The sequence below is a fragment of the Mixophyes fleayi genome, chromosome 6 (assembly GCF_038048845.1).
Source record: "Mixophyes fleayi isolate aMixFle1 chromosome 6, aMixFle1.hap1, whole genome shotgun sequence".
NCBI classification, from domain to species: domain Eukaryota; kingdom Metazoa; phylum Chordata; class Amphibia; order Anura; family Limnodynastidae; genus Mixophyes; species Mixophyes fleayi.
The window spans coordinates 151256370-151275917 of NC_134407.1; the positions used below are offsets into that span (position 1 = coordinate 151256370).

General features: G+C 40.4%; 1 protein-coding gene across 4 annotated transcripts in view; it reads right to left on the reverse strand.

Annotated features, from left to right (window-relative positions):
* The window catches only part of PHACTR3 (phosphatase and actin regulator 3), a 245832-nt gene that overhangs the window by 169101 nt on the left and 57183 nt on the right, over positions 1–19548 (reverse strand). For 3 of the 4 annotated variants that reach the window (XM_075176784.1, XM_075176785.1, XM_075176786.1), the window contains 2 exons: positions 15270–15347; positions 5329–5511 (listed from right to left, as the gene is read on the reverse strand). In XM_075176784.1, the coding sequence (XP_075032885.1) occupies positions 5329–5511; positions 15270–15347 (261 nt within the window). The remainder of the gene's footprint in view (positions 1–5328; positions 5512–15269; positions 15348–19548) is intronic. The other variant, XM_075176787.1, reaches the window with a different exon arrangement.

The window sequence follows — 19548 nt, forward strand, 5'->3', positions numbered from 1 at the left end:
GGTCTTTAATGCTTTAATGGCAGATGTGACTTCTGTGGAAATTGTTGCAGAGTGCAGCACCAGGTCCAGGAGCTTTGGTAGAATAAGTGCCTAAGTCCTGCCACATATCTTCCATCGCGTCAGCCTGGCTGGGGGTGGAATATGATTACAAGGCCTGAAAAATTCCTGAACAAATTTTTGTGAATTACGCGCAGGATCAGTTATTTGATATCTTGAATTTCTCTACCCTTCAAACATTTTTAATTTTTTTTAGCACACTAGCAATCGCGTTACATTTTGTCTTTTTCTACAGGTAAGAATTAAGCACCATTCTAGTCTGGCGGATGTCTTCTTATAAAGCAGGCTCTAAGATGTTTGTTTTTGCTCCAGCTTCTTCAAATTATCTGTTAGATCTACCAACTTCTGCATATGGTCTCTCTTGCTATGTCTTGCAATATTAATTAACACCCCACTTATAAGTAGTCCAAACCGCCATTGCCGACATACATTCTGCTTCATTCAGAAAAAGTACTTTTCCAATGCATCATTTATCTTGGAAACCACAGCACAATCACTTAATAAAAGGTTTGTTCAAAACCTTGAGTCCCTTGAATGAGAACAAACGTTAGTGGAGATGGTCTGTCCAGGTTATAGGGTGTATTTAAGCACTCTTAATAAATGGACAATTTGCAGGAAAAAAATATAATCAATGTGTAAGTAACTAAAATGTGGGTAGGAACAATTATGCACTGTCTTTACATCTAGCATAAAAATAACTTCATAAGACATTTAATGCTGAATTCTTCAGAATTTGAATTAAACCTCACAGATTGCTGGGGTTAACCTGCCTACTGTGGGTAGACTTGTATAAGGTTGGATCTACTGCAAATAGTGATTGGAAAAATTATGTCAGACAGAGGGCCTGATTCATTAAGGCAGGTAAAACGAATGTAAATTACTTCTTTTTAAAAAAATACACATAATTTGGGCATATACATGTCCATATTCAACTACAGGCGCATCTGAAAATACATCTCTTGTTAAATATGGGTCTAAGTGTGCTCTGCTTTGACAGACACAATACACTACAGATTATGTGGAGTACATATGTGGAATATAAAGTCCCAAAAGAACGCAGAGATGAAAAAAAAAAAAGGTATTCAATATTGGCAACTGTTAATAATATTGTCATTAATGAAGAAAATGTTTTAAAAAAGTTTTCCCTACCATAGAATACATTTATCATGATGTTATTAATGTCTACTATACATAAAATACATTTTTACAGATGTTCCTTATTGCAAACACATGCTCTAGCATGCATATGTGACCATCATCACTTTCACTCAGCACTTACATCCGACCTGTAGCTGGTGCAAGTGATACAACTGAAAAACACATACCTTAAAGATGCACAAAGCTTGACGTCTCTTCTTGCACTCGAGCTTGGCGTGCCCGTACAGTACATTGACTATGCACGTACGCCCATTCCTCTCCCCATTCCGCCCATGAAATTGTAGCCTGGCGTAAGGGTCCTTTGCGCCCGAAGATGAATTGGATGTTGCTACATTCACTGACCTATGGTCCGGTTTTGGGCTTGCGTAGAGCGATCTTACACAAAATATGGCACAGATCGGCATTTACGTTCCTTGATAAATCAGACCCAGAGTATATCCATTCACAATGGTAATAATAGACCCATATACAGTAGATAACCAGTGACAAATTTATATTTGCCATCGTCGTCTTGAACATCATTGTGCAAGATAAAAAAGGGTTCATTATTTAAGAAGGTCACTACTCTCTGCTTAGAACCAAAAATGGTACAAAAATTATTGGAATATTACCTGTCAAAAATGAGAGAATGTGGCTTGTCTTTAAAAAAATCAACATTCAGGGAACTATAAGATTTACACCTTTTTTGGGGCATAGAAGAGCCTTTAACAGTATGTAACATTTGACTTAACAAACCTCCTGAGTAACATGGAAATTCAGGGAGAAGACTATAAACAAAACAACATAGTGTAGTCCAGTCCATGAGCAGGTCTTTCTTGGTTGTAAAACAAAAAAAGTACAATCTGTTCAATAACATCACTCAGCAATCCAAGAAAACCATGTGGAACTGATGTCCAGTATTATATCAAGCTATGTAATTACCTTGCTGTCTGCTGTATCCTTAACACCACATACTAGGAGTCCCAGCTGTGTTCTGGCCAGAAGCTGTATGTCACGGATGCGAGTAGGCCAGTAGTCGGTATTAACACTGCTGAGCAGGGAGGCACGGAGTCTAACACACCCCCAGTATTCACCAGGAACCCGTAAGGGAGTTTGGGATTTGCTGCAAGGGGATGCGCAGGTCACAGTTCTCTGAGACAGCCACCAGCGTAGTGATAAGAGAAGAAAGGCGCAGTGAAACAATCCGGGTCAGAACCAGCCAAGCGGAGAGGTACACAGGGAGGATCCAAAGAATAGTAAAAAGCAAGCTAAACGTCAGAAACTGGAATAGACGGCTAGGTACCAAAAATGAGATCCAAAATGGGAAGCCAAGTAATAGCCGGGTCAGTAACAAGAGCAATAGCAGTATACAGGAGCAAAGTGTTAGAGATGGTATGTGAACCAAATACTCTGGCACCCTAGTGGTGCTAGAGGCTTCTATAAATACAACAAGATGTCCCCTGATTAGAGGAGGTGTTTTCGGCAGTCAGGTACGCTGATTGCTGACAGGTGAGCAGAGAAGCGGGACTCGACGTCTGTTGCGCGCGCAGAGTGCCCTGATGATAACAAGGAAACGTCCCATTACTAGGCAACGGAACGTGGCACCTGGAGAAGAACAGGCGACTGACTCTTACACACATAGTCAGTGCGGAGACGGCACCTAATACTATACATAGAAAAAAGGAGGAGTGGTAGGCAGTTCAATTGAATACTAATACTGTGAAACACAAATCCAAGGCACATGTAAGAATGAATGATAGCAATAAGAATGCAATATAATATATGACCTCCTGTACATAGATAGCAAAAATAATAGTTATATTGCATTTGTATTGCTATGTATCTATCAATCAATATACAGTGGTCAGAGTGGGCTGGTATTCACTGATATGCCATACCACCACTTTCCTACTGTTTTGATGTTAAAACTATCAAACTCCACTCACTTAAATATTCCCATTATATTATCCATACCGCAACTTCTAAATCTTGACTTCAACCACTATATAATATAGATTGTGCCCCACCTCTCATCTATAGGGACAGGTGAGATCCCGGGAAGCCTGCAGGGGAAAGTTGCATATGGGGTTAAAACCTTACACAGTCAAACTCCTATCCTGCACACAAACAGGTGGTCTAATGGGGTCATTAAACCAAAAAGAGTAGACTTGTGTATATAAACCAATTGCACATTCGTGCTTGTGACTGATGCTGAGCAAGTTGGCCAGTCGGTAGAGAGCCGGACTGTGCTTAGCTAGCATTAGGGTCAAAAAGAGTTGTAGACAACGTGGTATTGCTTACTGGTGTCATCCTGACAAGACTGCACGCTGTTATTGTGATGCAAACAATAGAGCACAGTTTGATTTGAAGCAAGAAGGTGTCTGTGTATGAATCACCTAAGGTGTCGCAAGGTGTCAGAAGTTCTACTATATCTATCTGTCTACCTATCTATCTATCTATCTAAAACAATGTACATTGACCATGGTCTTATATATACCATGTTCATACATATATATATATATACACGCACACACATATACATACACATATAAAGACCAAGTATATTAGACTATACATTGAATTGTGGTCTCACAGTCAATTATTTCTACTTGTGCCTTGGGTTTGTGTTTCCCAGTACTAGTATTAGCTGCAGCTATTTACCAGTACATAAGGAAGCGCAGATAGGGAGACACCTTGTTTACAGTTCAGTTGAATAGTCAAAAACATCAATAATAAAAATGAATCCTTAAAGCTCAGGTCTATTTGATCCTTTACCAGTTTAATCATGCACAATCATCTTGCACCTGAAATAATGCAGAAGAGGCAGGATATTTAACTCCCTGGCGTGACGCTCTGGCCGAAATCCAGATCGGCTGTGTATGTGTGGATCCTTCTTGGACAAGGCTAGTGTATCTTCAGGTAAAGAGTGATGATCCCCAAATGACAAGTTTGAGTAGACCCTGGCAACTTTATATACAATATGTCTCAATGGGAAGCCCTATAGCTAATGTCCACTTCTCTTATTTTGACGATGAAGGTCATCATATCACGTCTACATTGGAGTGTAACAGGTGAGATATACTGCTTTGTAAGGTTATGCTTTCTACTTCATGATCTCTAGCCTCTTTCAAGATAGCATATTCAGTAGCATTACAATTTAATGACTACATCTTATTTCCCAGTTATCATTGGAAACGAAAAACGCTGTATGCTCTATCCAACATCTCCTCTCTATTCAGTAGCAACTGCTGAAAAATACGTAAGAGAAATTTCTGTAAGTCAGAAATCCTTTCAGGAAAGTTGTGGATTTGGAGTTTATTTCATAGATATCTGCTGTCCATTTCCTCCAAATATAGAGCCATTGTCTGTAGCTAAGGCATCAATTCTGTCTGTAGAGGACTGTTCTTTGTATTTCACTTTAAATGCAATCTGCGCCGTTGAATAGCATTTTTCTAAGCAAACATCAAGGTCAGTATTAGTGAGAGCATCAACATGGTGAAAGTCAAGTTCCTCCATTTTTGTTCAGTCCAAAGAAGTTACGTGATTGTGAAGGCTAAGGCTGCGCCTTGTGATTCCTGTTGTGTGATTCTATCATTTTTAGCTTCCAGGTGACCTTTTGTGATCAGTGGGATGTAAATATACCTTGAAATAGAGCATGTAAAGGCCCTGAAAATGGCTTAAGGTAGAGCTGCTACAAAGAGCTACTCAAAAAACTGTTTTTTTGTAGATCACTGTTATAAATATAGGAAAATAAATGTATTGTAACTGCCTTCCCCCTACTCTCCCCATAGATACGGTGAAAGGTTCCATCTTACTTTTTACACTACTAAAATGCTGCTGAATCTCTCTCCTCCTTCTCCTCTGCATAATAAAAAATGCCAGAAAGGGAGGAGACAGATTATAAAAAAGGGGAAAAAATATTATGACACAAATTAAAAGACATTTCAGATAATAGATGGCAAGCTTGGTATCAACTATTGAATTAACAAAATGTGTGTATGGAGTGTTGACTGGCCCTACCTAAATCCCTATTTTTTCATTTCTGATCTTCCTTTATGACTTCTTTTTTTTTCATTTAGGACCCCCAAACAGTTAGACGAGCTGCTGATCCCCACAATCTCTACATTGCGATACCTTCTTCCTCTTCTGCTTGCTCTTTTTTCTGGTCCTCGTCCAAGGAGCTGACACTCCCTAAGGCTGCTGCAGAAGACTCTTGCAGTATCTCTTCATTGGGAGGTGCTTGGCTTGTAGGGGGTGGTGAATCTCTAAGGCTCTCTCTTGTGGCATCTTCTACTGGACACTCTTTAGGTTCGGGATCTGAAAAATCAGTTTGTTTTATCTGTAGTGAATAAGCATCATAAATGGGGGGATGCTTGTCAATGATAATATTTAAAAGGAGAACTGCAGTGAAATAAGAAAAAGCTAACATTATAGTGCAGACAAATATTAAATTTTTGAATTAGATCATTACTTTATATCAAAATGAGAAATTATATATATATTTATATATAATCCAAATTTGCTATAATCTTAAACTCAGAACACACAGATGCATAGTCTTTAGACTTCTCATAAGAGAGGAGCAAATGTCAGATTTTATGACTAGTGTCAGAATGTGGTTGTAGGAAGAACAACATGGGTTCAGGAACGGTGTAGAGTTTCTTTGGAAACTGGAGAAAGAAAGCTTTGATAGAAGATAAAAGGGCATTGATCTTCAAGGCATGCTGGGACTTCTAACTCAACATACTTTGGAAAGTCACATATTACAAAGCTCAAATATGGAGTATTGACACACCCTGCGATGCTACAGCTATGACTGTGGAGGGGACATTTTTACACATATATATATATGGTAACAAGGGTGGAACACAACATTGCCAGGCCCCATAGCAAATTTACCTGGCAATGCTGCTCCACCCTCTCAGGCCCCTGCTGTGATCTCAGAAGAGCAGACAGGGGGCCCTTCTAAGCATGCTCATGTGCAGTGAATCATTAACTGGTGCTTCTGAGAGTGTGACTCAGCATTGCCGGATCCCCACTCAACTCCTGGCACACGAGCATCCACATCCCCTGTAGTGGTGTTAGTACCACCATTGCATGCTAAAGAGTTAAGGGAAAGTCATGTCTTCTGGGTGTTTCTTTAAAGGTGCATTTGACTAGAGTCAGGCTACACATACTGTATGCATTCTCCATCTCATGCTTGTCCATTGGGTAGGGTATATAAATGCGACGGAGCTAATGTCGCCACTTAACCTGCCCACATGAAAAAGTCGGCAGGCTAAATGCCAACACTTACATTGTGCAGACAGGTTAACAATGTCATAAGAGTGATTGGCGTCACTGACAATGTCGCTATTCACAATACCGACATTAAAAGTTCATTGTCGCCGGGTTCTGGGTATAGCCAACACTGACGACATTGTCAACCTGTCTGCACAATGTGAGTGTCGGCTTAGTCTGCTGACATTTTCGTGTCAACAGGTTAAGTGTCGACATTTGATCTGTCACAATTATGACCGCCACTGCATCCGTTATGTCACCCAGTTTTGAAGGGAATACGTATAGAGCACCCTGTAACCAGTTAGACAATCAAAATGTTCATATCAGCGCAGAGTATTTCAGTTAAAGAGTGTGGTGATCTTAGTGACGTGTCCGCTCATGTGATTATCTGAGTGATGAAATAGCTGCATGTAACAAGGGCAATGTTAGGATGTGAAGAGGGAAAAGGAGGTAAGCAGGAAGCCAGACTGGGATTTACATGGAAGTGAAAAGAGTAGGCTCCCCCAACAGCACAGAAAGTGATGTGAGGCTTCTGTCAAACAGATGTGGGAGTGTCAAAATAATCTGTTTATCAAACAAAGTTCATACATGTAATTTGTATTAAAAACTTGTTTGTGGGATATATTCCCCTCTAATATGTATAGAGGTATATGCATAATTTGTTTTAATACAATAGATTCTCCACAGTATACAATATCCCATCTATAAACTGCAGCGAATACTGATGATTGTTATGCATTTGCGCCACAAGAGGGCTATATCTACCTAGAAGAAAACACAGACAAGCCATAAAGTGACAGAGAACCTAAACTAGAAGATCAGAGTTGCAGGTGGGTGGTTGACACAAAACTGTATTCTAAAGGCTCCCACGTAAATCCATGAGTTTCAGTAACAGAACAGCAGTAAATAATTGGAGCAGCGTGACAGTAAAACTCTGTGGGATTAGCACATTTCTTTTTAATTAAACATTTTAATTGTCATGTAGTTACTGTGATTTACAGTTTTATGGAGGGAGGCAAGCAGCCACTACAATGTTCACTTAAAGGAGATTATTTTAATTAAAATGTTTAAAATATTAAAGTCATTAATGTTATTACTTTTTCACCCCAAGAGCTGAACTAAACTATCTGCAAAAAAACAATTGGCGTTTAAAGAACTAGATAATTACATTTGTCAGAGTAAAGCATTTCCGCTTACACTTAACAATAGAAGAAATGCCCTTTCTGCAGCGAAAAGGCTTCTCCCTATTGGTGGTTGGCGCTATTTAAAACAGACTCCATGCTGGTGCCAGAGTATTGGTTCACCCTGCTCCAGCGTTCTAGTGCCTTGTTTGTGTGTACCATTTGGCTGTTCCTGACTCTCCTGCTCTCCAGTGTAACCTTATTGACCCGGCATGTCTGACCATTCTCTTGGATTCTTCCCTGTGTATCTCTGCTGCTTGCATGTTGCTGATTTGGCTAGCCTGACTACTCTCTCCTTTGTACCTCGCTCAGTGGAAGGACTGCGACCTGCGCGTCTCCTGCGGCAAAACCCATACCTACTTGCGGGGACTCCTGGAGAAGACCGGGGGCACGTTAGACTCCACACCTTCTACTAGAGATGTGCCAACATTAGCAGGTATTCCAGTCTCAAAACAACATAAACAAAGGCTTTATTTAAACAACGATTTTCTTTTGAATCTGATTTTTTTTTTTTTTTTAATATTCAATAAATATTTTATTCTATTTTTTTATTTGCCCAAGTTTGGGCTTCCAGTTCCAAAGTACATGAACAAGCTGGCAAGCCTACTCACACATGAACAGACTGGCTGGCAAAGCGGTATGAGTCAGCGAGTGTTGCCGGGAAGCTGAGCTCAGATGCCCCAATTAATAAAAATGATAAACAGCGGCGAGAGAAGATGTTTCATCGCTGCAATAAACAGCAATAGGAAAATCTTCTAAATCACAGGATTTTCTTACATAGACCCTTTAGTCATGCATTTGAAGTACAGATGATCCCACCGTGTCAGGGCTTCTAGTGGTGGGAAGCCCCTCTGCCTGTATTCAGACATATGGGAATCACCTGTTGGCCTTCGAAATTATATTTCTTCGTGACAAACTTGGGGCTTTTTGGGACAAAAACTGCAGTCCATTCAATTACAGGCTGCTGTCAGGGAATCCTTTTAAAAGTAAAAAAAATTGCTGTGTGTGAGATGCAGCATGGAGAACATGTTAAGCAAAGAGATGTTATGGGTCAAACACAGGCAAGTTTTATTTACTCATGTATAATTTGTGTGCACTGTGACAATGTATACCATTCAGGGGTGTGGCCTAACAGAAAAGGGTGTGGTTTCCTTTGAAGTGGGCATGGCTTGGCCAGATAGAGGTGTGGTTGTTAATGTATCAAAGGTGTGGCCTAATCTGTCTCATGTTAGCAGGGAAAATCACTTAATTAGAGAACTGTAGTACATTGAAAGTAAGAGTGGTATCTAAAGAAACAGTACACACTGGAACTATATATAGTAGCTCGTACTGCATAGTACATATTTTCTTTGTCTTATGACTGAAGGTGATGTTTGTGACATGTATTCCATTCATTGCCCAAATGGTCTTCGAAATTCACCATAAGAGATGCTGTATATTAATTAGGTACACGTCTGACTTTGTGATGGGTGTATCCGTGTATAGTAATTTATACTTTATTACAATTTGTAAAGTCTTTTATGGTATGTATATATGAGTAAATACAAAAAAAGTGTTGCATCTTTTCCTCTTATATGACAAATAGTACATCTTAAATGTTCTTCAGGCAACATGAAATGCTGAGGCATGCTTGGACCTGTAAGTGAGTTTGGGGAAGTAAGATTAATTTTATTGGCCCGATATTACAATGATCTACTATTAACGTAAATAACTTTGACTTAAAGGCTAATTTTAGTTTTGGGTGAAATTACATGACTTGAAATCAAATTCCAATTGTTACCTGTGATCTGGTGATTCAGTAGGTGCCCAATGTTGGGTGGACCTGTTTGCACTTACAGCAGTGGTTTAAAACTGTGAATTGTAAGTTCAGGGAGGAGGATCGTTGAAAACTTAAAACAGGAGCCCCTGTCCAAGCAGAATTGATCTGCTACTTGGGACTATTAGACGCACTGGATCTATGGATAACAGGTATGTAACATTTGACATTTTATTATAATCTCTCTTTGAAACAGGCCTTAAAATATTGTTATATTACCCTTAAACTTTCTAAGAAAGTTAAATATTGCCCAGTTTGCACCTCAAGACTTAATTTTGTATTTATGTGTCATCAGTAAATTTTACTAAATTGCTAGTAAAACATGTTTGTGGGGTTTGTCAAAACTGATGGAAACCCTTTGTTTGGAAGCTCAGGTAAATAATCTAGCAATAAATATAGCGGCCTCTGTACAACTACCTGTACAATTTTCTACGTACCATTAGAAAAATTTGACATTAGAAACAATTTGCAGCCTCATACGAATCGAAAACACGCACTGAAAATACCTAATCCTCGCCCCATTTTTAGAGTACCTTAAGTTATAGGACTGACCACACTTACCTTGTAAGGTAGTCGTTACTATCTACGCATAGCTTACAGCATTTCAGTCCCAGCATCAGTAGTGCAATTGTGATAGCTTAAAGCTAAAATGTCAACACAACACTATTTCAAACCGGGATCTTGCACTGGGCTAACTTATATTCAGTGTAAGCGTGAGCAGAGGTGTGATAATAAACACACTATTCTGAATTTTACTGCACTTTGTAAATTTTTCTAAAAGTCTATATTCTGTGCTTCTGTGTATACAACAGTAATCTGAACATTGGAATTTCTCATGATCTACAGAAATAAATGTTAAAGTGCACTCTTGGCCTACACACAGCAGCCATGTATATTAGTTCAGTCCACAGTCCTTTTGTGGACTGAACCATTATACATAACAATGTAGCCCATCAATATACTAGGAAGAATGTAAGAAATCGTTGTCTACCTTAGTGCAGTATCATTTGTTTCCAATGAACTAGCAGGCTGCACTCTCATGAAAATTGCTTAAAACCACAGGATAGCTGCTAACACTGAATGTCATTTAGCGCATTTGATGTACAATGAAAACATTTGGTTTTGCACCAGTGCAAATGAAAGAAGCAGGCCCCTTCTCTTTCACCATCCCCACCCCCTAGGTCCTGTGAACGCAGAGATATGTCACCCAGACACGTCCTTTACATGTCCTTCAGGCCTCTTCATATGCCCATCCGCCCTACCCGACATACCCTCCTTTACCACAGAGAGAAAGAGGCTGGTCTATTGATGAGCACAGATACTAAGAGGCAGAGAGAGAGATATCATGTATATTGCACTGACTGTGGGGAAAGGTTTCACTAGTGTTAGCAGCAGTACGGAGACTGCCTTTGTACAGGGGAAACAATGTGGTGAACATTGTGCGTTTCTGCTACCGTGGGCATTTTCAAAATAGCCCTACAAGACCCCACATAACTAAACCTAATCCAGATATTATAAATGACAACCAACCTTTAGTAATAATACCCACCTTAACAATAATATCCTCCCTAAATGTAAAAAAAAAAACACACATACATTAGTCACCCCATGCCACTTACCAAGCTTCCAAAGCTGAAGGAAGCAGCCACATGTAGGGAGGGGAGGGGTGGAGCAAACAGGCTAGAGGAGAGATATTAGGAGGAGAGCGGATGACTGGGAAGGGAGAAAAGAGATGTGGATGGGAGATAGAGGGAAGGGTATGGGGTAGGGACTGGAAAAGAAGACAGCTCATTGGTGGCTGTCCCTGGAGGAGGAGCCATCCAGAGGAAAGTACAACAATAACGGGACCTGCCCTCTTTCTGACAGGCTGGCCCCGATAATGTAGCACATCTCCAGCTGCATCTTCAAACCTGAGGCCCCACTCACTATGAGTGAGGGCCCTGACAGATTATTGAAAGTAACAAAAATGCTGGCTTTGTACGGCAAGTCCCTCTGTCATTCTGTGGCCCATACAATGGTACCTCCCGTAACCCCCTGAAAGTTGACTGTAGGCTCCGCGCACATCAAGGTCTTGGGAGAAACCTGCACATCCTTAAAAGGGAGTCTAGGTTGGTGGAGAGAAAATTCTAAATGGACACTCTATAAAGTGTAAATGTCACATCCAAGTCTAATCTCCTATCACATTAGCTCCTCTCTCCCATACACACACACAAACACATTCAATAAAATAAATTTTTCTGTTTTTATCATAAAATAATGCTCGATTTACCTTCATTTAGTGCATATATTCATTATGTAAGTGAGAGAATATCAGGGCTGTCTTTATTACCAGTGTCAATTTTGTGTGTATTGTGACAACATCACTGGATTAGTGTATAATGGCAGGTATATTTCACCTAGGTTCCTCACCTACTAGTTTTAAAACCCCAGGAAAATGTTATTGTCTGTGAGCTGCTGAAGGCTATAGGCCTGTTGAAAATCCGGAAAAGAGTCCTAGGGCTTATGGAAGGGGAGAGAAACCAGGCACCATCCATAAGGTCCATTATCAGGGTCTTCCAAGTTACCAGTGATTCCGCTGGTAATCAGGAGCTGCACCTGAGTGGTGCTAGTAAAAGGCTGCAAAGCAGCTCAGTCATACTCCTTTCACACTGCCTAAAAGACCCAGGTTTTTGCCGGGACAAGCCCTGACGACCCGGATCTAGGCCCAGTGTGAAAGGGGGTCCCTGCATCTACCTGGGTCGGATGACCCGGGAATTAGACCCGGGTCTTTTGGAGGGCTATTCCCGGGTAGCCTCCAGTGTGAACAACCTGGGTCTCACTGACACCTATTGAAAAGTAAAAAAATAAAAATGCACTAAAAAAACCACCAACATCACAAGAGGAGCCAATCAGAGCTACTCTTGTGATGTTGCCATGGAGACCCAGGCAGAACCGTGCTCAGTGTGGACACGGTCTACCCCTTTATTTGTCAGGGTCAGAAGATCTGTCCCCCATCAATATCCTGGGTTCATATACCCGGGATATTGCCGCGGTGGCAATCTGAAAGTCTCTCACTGTCTGGTGAGAGGGGCTGCAGAGTCTCTGTGAGAGAGAGAGAGCGAGCGAGCCTGATATCTGCCTGTAATTTATTGTGTTTAAACTTTTTTGTTTAGTCTTAGTTTGTTAGTGACCAGTGGTTAGCTAGAGCTGGATGGCAAGTGTTTATTTTAAAGTATTCTTTTGTTTTCTTACTGAATAAAACTGGCTTAGGCCCCCCCTGCCCGGTCACAGTATGAAGTTTGGCTTTATAACAGATGGAATCTGGAAATCTACTTCACCACTAAAGTGCAATATGGATGCACAGTAAAAGTGTAGGTTACAACTAGGGGTGTGCACCGGGCACTTTTAGGGTTTTGGGTTTTGGGTTTTGGGTTCTGATTAGCTTGAGGTTTTGGGTTCTGATTTGTTTTGCCAAAACACCTGACGAAAGGTTTTGGTTCTGATTTAGGGTTTTGAGTTCTGATTTATTTTTTAAAAAGCATAAAAAGCACTAAAATCCAGTTTTTTTGTTTTTTTTACACTCTTACGCTATTATTAACCTCAATAACATTCAATAACAATCATTTCCACTAATTTCCAGTCTATTCTGAACACCTCACACCACTGGAAATCAAAGAAAAATCACAGCAATCTTGCTCAATAATTGAGCATTGTGGCATGATGTGTGGTTTGTTTTGTTTTTCCATGCGCTATTGATTTCTTTGATCATGAAACCATTTCCTTGAAGGTTAGTGGTACACTGGGATCCCTATACCATCCTATAGGGGCTATATACAACAATGTCTGTAAAAAAGCTTTTAAATTCTCAGTTAAAATTTTAGCCATTAATCTCTATCTTTTTTAAGTCACTATTTTCTCTATATCATTTTACAGGGTTGGTTTTTATGTATTAAATTACTTCATTTGTACACTTTAGACAACATACTAATGCAATCACCTAGGATAAATATATACTTTGCAGATATAAATTATAAACTAGTTCAAGCTTCAATGTGTCTGGGAATGACACAAAAGCATAAAAACAACACTGAACATAGGATAAACATCAGATTTAGAAATAGCGTTAAATAAAAAAATAAATTAAAAATAATTGCAAGAAAAAATTACCTGCAGATTTTGCATCTCTGCCCCTTACACATCCCCCAGTCTCTTATCTCTGCTTCTCTTAATACATAGATAGGAGCATGTTGTGAATGGTGCGATCCCTGTGCACTATGAAGGTGCTGGAGAAATGTTAAAATGAGTGTTTTTCACGTCGGCACTTAAGTTTCAGAAGCACTTATTCCTAATATTTATTGCAGATGGAAAAATGTGGGCACTTTTAAACCTTAAGCTTATTATGAGCTTTTGGAGCACTCTGTGTGAAAAAACCTGCTAAAATAGTGTTTTTAGTGAGCACTTTGGACATTTGTCCAAAATGCTGCTGTCTGCATTTAAAAACGTTTGTGTGCCATTCTCCACATTTTATAGGACTTCAACATTTTGGACTTTCTTTGAGCAGTACATCTTACTGCAGTCTGTGAAATGGAAGACACTGCAAATATGGGGCTTCTAAAGCATTTTAATTCCCTCAGATGCACCAATTGTAATTCAGCTCTACAAAGAAATATACCAAATAATTGTACAAGATTTGTAGTGCGACTGGAAAAATTGAATGGAGCAAACTCTCCCTTTGTTCCAATTGTTCCAGTCATTCTGTAACTTACATAAACAGACACCTCTCGAGGTCTATAAATTCCACCTACCAGGGCATATGCAAACAATTTGGGACTAATGTGGTAAGCTCCTGTAACAAAAGTTACAGGACAAAAGGACACAGCACTACTAAACCCAACCTCCCTCTTCCCCTGATCTCAGCCCGACTGAAGATGGCGGCGGCAAGCGGGGAATTTATAGAATCCGAGTCTCGCGAGATCCGACGGCGGGATTTGGAGTCTCAGCCTCGCTTTCAGTGTTTCTCCCCGCCGGAAGTACCCGAACAGTGCTCGGATCGCCCTCGGATCCGCACTGTTCGGGTGGGCTCGGATTATCGCTCATCTCTGGTTACAACCCAAACACTGCAAGCACTGAGCTGGTGCAAAGTTCAAGTCCTTTTTTTTAAACGTTAAAATGGCCAAATGCCCCGCACATTCAATAATGAATGCCATTAAAAACTAATCCTCTCTACAGATTTATCTCATTTTAATAATAACCCCACATAAGGAAACCTCATTCCTGCACTGCTCCACAAAACACAGTGCATTATTGTACTTTACTAGGAAGGCCCTAACTCAGTCCAACACTTCCTTTAACCAGTACAAATTTTTGCTAATCCACAAATCTATACACTTGGACAGAAATCCACACTTTCACAAACCTGGGATACAAATAAGTCCAAGGGGTAAATGTATGAACATGCGGGTTCTTCAACGCCCGCGTGTTCAGCGTGTACTTCCCTTTACAATGCAGCGCCGCTTGAAATTTAATCGCCGAACACGCTGAACACGCGGGTGTTGAAGAACCCGCATGTTCATACATTTACCCCCAAATCTGGTTTTGCACTGCACAGCAGGTGGTTTCATTTGATAAATGACCTTCACTGTGTGCAGATAAATGGTGCACTTTATTATCTTGGTTTCCAGTTCTCTCTCTCTGTGGATATGGGATTGTACAATACCATTTGTATGGCTGATCATGATGGAAATATGGCACATTAATACATATTGGTATGGTCACGGACTAGGCTCAGCCAACATCAATGGACCATGGTGACAAATTACCTTTCTCTATAATCTCTAACAGTCCCTTCTTGATGAGATCATCACGGCTCTGCCTGCTGGTGATCTTTTTCTCCAGACCTGGAAGTGGAAGCAACAATTCATTAGGGATTCTGTTATTCTTATTCAGATCCAGTACTAAACATCATGTATCTACTGTGATGCTGTTTTGTTAGTCATTAATATTTTATCAATTTTTTACAATTTTCCAGATAAAATATTCTTTTGTTTACTTGTTAGGGACAGGTCCAAGGAAAACATTTATGGGCTGAGTTGGTAGTTGAACCTTATCGATTTCTTAATCTAACCTTATGTATGCCATTTTTTATGTCTAGACAACTCTCTATCTTTATACACGATAGGAAACATTGGCCAAACGTAGCATTATATGAAGGGTAGTATATGTTCAAGTGATGACACAATATAAATAGTTTGGTTAACAGCAACAAGTGTTTATTATCAATATTAATTCAATTAATACATTTTTGAAGGGAGGCAGGATGGGGTTTATTAAAATTTAACATTAATTACCCTGTGACCATGAAGTGTGAGAGAGATCAGTGATGGAGCATACAGGTAGTGGGATCATTAAGTGACTGGTATTGTTACCATTGGCAATCTTTCTATATTCCCACAGAAATCCTATGGAAACTTAGTAACCAACAGGAGTGAAATTGAAAAGCCACTATAATGTAGATTTAATCTTATTATATTGATTTTAATACTGGAAAAACACTGACATTGACAGATATGTTCCTGTATGAACCACAAAGCAGTGGAGAGAGTCAAGTCAATTGTTCACAAATGTGTTTTCCATTTGTGCCTTATTTTTTATTTAGTTAAAGGGCATCTCACAGGGCTGATGCAAACCTCGGGGGTGTATAACACCCTAACCCGAACACCTCCCAACAACACACACACTAAGAAGCGGCATCTTCACCCTGCTGCTTTTTACCTTGGCAGGTGTTGGAGGTGGCATCCTTAGACTGCGAGTTATGTCACTCATTAAGTGTTTTTAGGCGCCCCATAACCACTGCCCTTAGCAACCACCTAATGGTAGTGGCCCTGGTATTTCCACATAAATGTTTTGTTTAGTTTATTATGATGTGTAGGTGAAGGGTGGTTCAGAAAAGTTGTACAAGCTTTCCTGAGCAGTTCTCTTCAGCTACCTCTTGCAGGGCTCCCTCTAGTATAGCACCCACATGCCTTTGATTACCACCAGGAAGCATGCATAATAACCCAAAACTGGCCGCATGCTAACCGTACTCCCTGCATAAGGATATTAGAGTTTACTGAGATATTCCATAATTATACAGAGGAAATTAAAATATTAAGTTAAAAAAAATCTATTCCTTAATTGCTCAGATCCACAATCACATACACATGACTTAAAATGACAGTAGATAACAAAGAGACACTTGAAAGATGCCCTCCCGACTACCTCCCTGTTGCACAAGAGGGGGAAAAGGTACAAAGTACTGGGGCCTGGCCTGCCTGTAGGGCCTGCACTGGAGGTTGCCTGATGTGCATTGTAATTTTTGTTTCTTTCTTTTTTCTTTTCTTTATTCTTTTTTTTTTTCTGTCAACCAGGTGGTAGGGAGCTGCATACCGCTACTGGTCCCTAGACAGTGTGTGATGTCACAGTGACAGACACACTCTAGCTTGCCACCACTTACTACAAGCAGATCGAGCTGAGGAGGTCTTAGTCTTTTGAGATGAGATAGGAAGGAAGTTTGGAAGGAAGCTTCCACACTGATGGATGTCAGCAGTGACAGCAGACCACAGTGTCATGATTTGGCAGCGGGCGGGGGGGGGGGGGGGGGTCTCTCTATTGTGTAGTGACCACGAGAATGCTCTAGGTATTTTATGGAAGTCATAAGGATGCTGAATACTACTCAGATAAGGCTAGTAGATGTTGTATCTCTTATAGCTCAAAGACAAAAGACATTTTCATATCCTAACGATCCATCCCCCCTTTCTCCCACTCTGTGTGCTGTTCTTGTAGTCACATGGGACGAGCACCTCATGACTGGTGCCGTCCCATGTGTGAAGAAGAGGTGAAGAAACTTACTGGTGCATGCGGATGGAACCAGGTAAGTGAGGGGGGTGTAGTAGGAGTATGTGTGTGTCAGCATATGAATGTAGTGTGCGTGTGTGTGTGTCAGCATATGAATGTAAATGTAGTGTGCGTGTCAGCATATGAATGTAGTGTGTGTGTCAGCATATGAATGTAGTGTGCGTGTCAGCATATGAATGTAGTGTGTGTGTGTGTGTGTGTGTGTCAGCATATGAATGTAGTGTGTGTGTATGTGTCAGCATATGAATATAGTGTGCGTGTGTGTGTGTCAGCATATGAATGTAGTGTGCATGTCAGCATATGAATGTAGTGTGTGTGTGTGTCAGCATATGAATGTAGTGTGCGTGTCAGCATATGAATGTAGTGTGTGTGTGTGTGTCAGCATATGAATGTAGTGTGTGTGTATGTGTCAGCATATGAATATAGTGTGCGTGTGTGTGTGTGTGTGTCAGCATATGAATGTAGTGTGTGTGTGTGTCAGCATATGAATGTAGTGTGTGTGTATGTGTCAGCATATGAATGTAGTATGTGTGTGTCAGCATATGAATGTAGTGTGTGTGTGTGTCAGCATATGAATGTAGTGTGCATGTCAGCATATGAATGTAGTGTGTGTGTATGTGTCAGCATATGAATGTAGTGTGTGTGTGTGTCAGCATATGAATGTAGTGTGTGTGTGTGTCAGCATATGAATGTAGTGTGTGTGTGAGCGGCCAGCAAATGAATGCAGTGTGTTTGAGGGGCCAGCATATTAATCTAGTGTGTGTGAGGGGCCAGCATAGAAATCTAGTGTGTGTGAGGGGCCAGCATATTAATGCAGTGTGTGCGAGGGGCCAGCATATTAATCGAGTGTGTGTGAGGGGCCACCATATTAATCTATTTTGTGTGTGTGTGAGGGGCCAGCCTAGAAATCTAGTGTGTGTGAGGGGTCAGCATATTAATGCAGTGTGTGCGAGGGGCCAGCATATTAATTGAGTGTGTGTGAGGGGCCACCATATTAATCTATTGTGTGTGTGTGAGGGGCCAGCATATTAATTTAGTGTGTTTGAGGGGGCTAGTATATGAATGTAGTGTGTGTGAGGGGGCCAGTATATGAATGTAGTGTGTGTGAGTGGGCCAGTAAAAGAATGTAGCACAGTGGCTATACTGGTAGGTTAATTGGCTGCTAACAAATTGAGCTGTGTGTGTTTGTTAGGGAATTTAGACTGTAAGCCCCAAATTGGCAGGGACTGATGTGAGAGTTCTTTGTACAGCGCTGCGGAGTTAGTGGCGCTATATAAATAAATGATGGTGGTGTGAGGGACCAGTAAATTAATGTAATGTGTGTGAGGGGGTCAGTAAATGAATGAAATGAATGTAGTGTGTGTGAGGGAGGGGGGTCTTAATATAATGTGGGAGGTAGGCTATTAATTTAATTGTGGAGTGCAGGTTGAGGCTAATTATTGGGTGCTATTTTATTTGTGGGGTGATGATGGGGCAATTTAATTTAATGTTGGGGCCCATTAATTTATGACAGGGTAATTGGACCATTAATTTAATGCTGGGGTGGTTTGGGAGCTATTTATTGATTGTGGGCTGTTTGGGGAAAATGAGGTCTATTTATTAAATGTGATTATGTATTATTTAATGCCTGTGATTGTTGTGGGAAATGGTTATATTTGTTAAACGTAAATGCTATTTAAATTATTGATGTTTGGAGGGAGGTAAATAGGTTTATTTATTAAATGTGTATGCTATTGATTTAATGATTAATTTAATGATGGGGCTAGTTGGAGGGAAATAGATCTATTTATCAAATGTGAACAGGCCTGGCAAGAGGAATTCAGGGCCCCAGTACAACAAGTTCAATGTTTTCATTATTTAAGATTTATCAGTTATAGTTATAAAATATTGCTGGCTTAAGCAACACTACAATAGCCTTTTTTATATTGATAAATATATATTGTACCGAAAACCTACTTTAAGAGTGAGACGCTATTTATGTTCAAGCGCAATGTGCTTGTCCCCTGGGCTAAAGTCTGCCAACCAGCCCCTGCCCGCAGAACTAATTCAAGGTGAGCATAAGCCCTACAGGAAGTCATGATGATGCAACTTCCAGTTTCTTACATCACAGGTCACATCCTGTGACTTGGAAGCTGCTGCTGCTGCCATGAATGAAGTGAAGGGAATAGACTTTAATTGATCCTTAATGTTGGGAAAGTAAAGAAT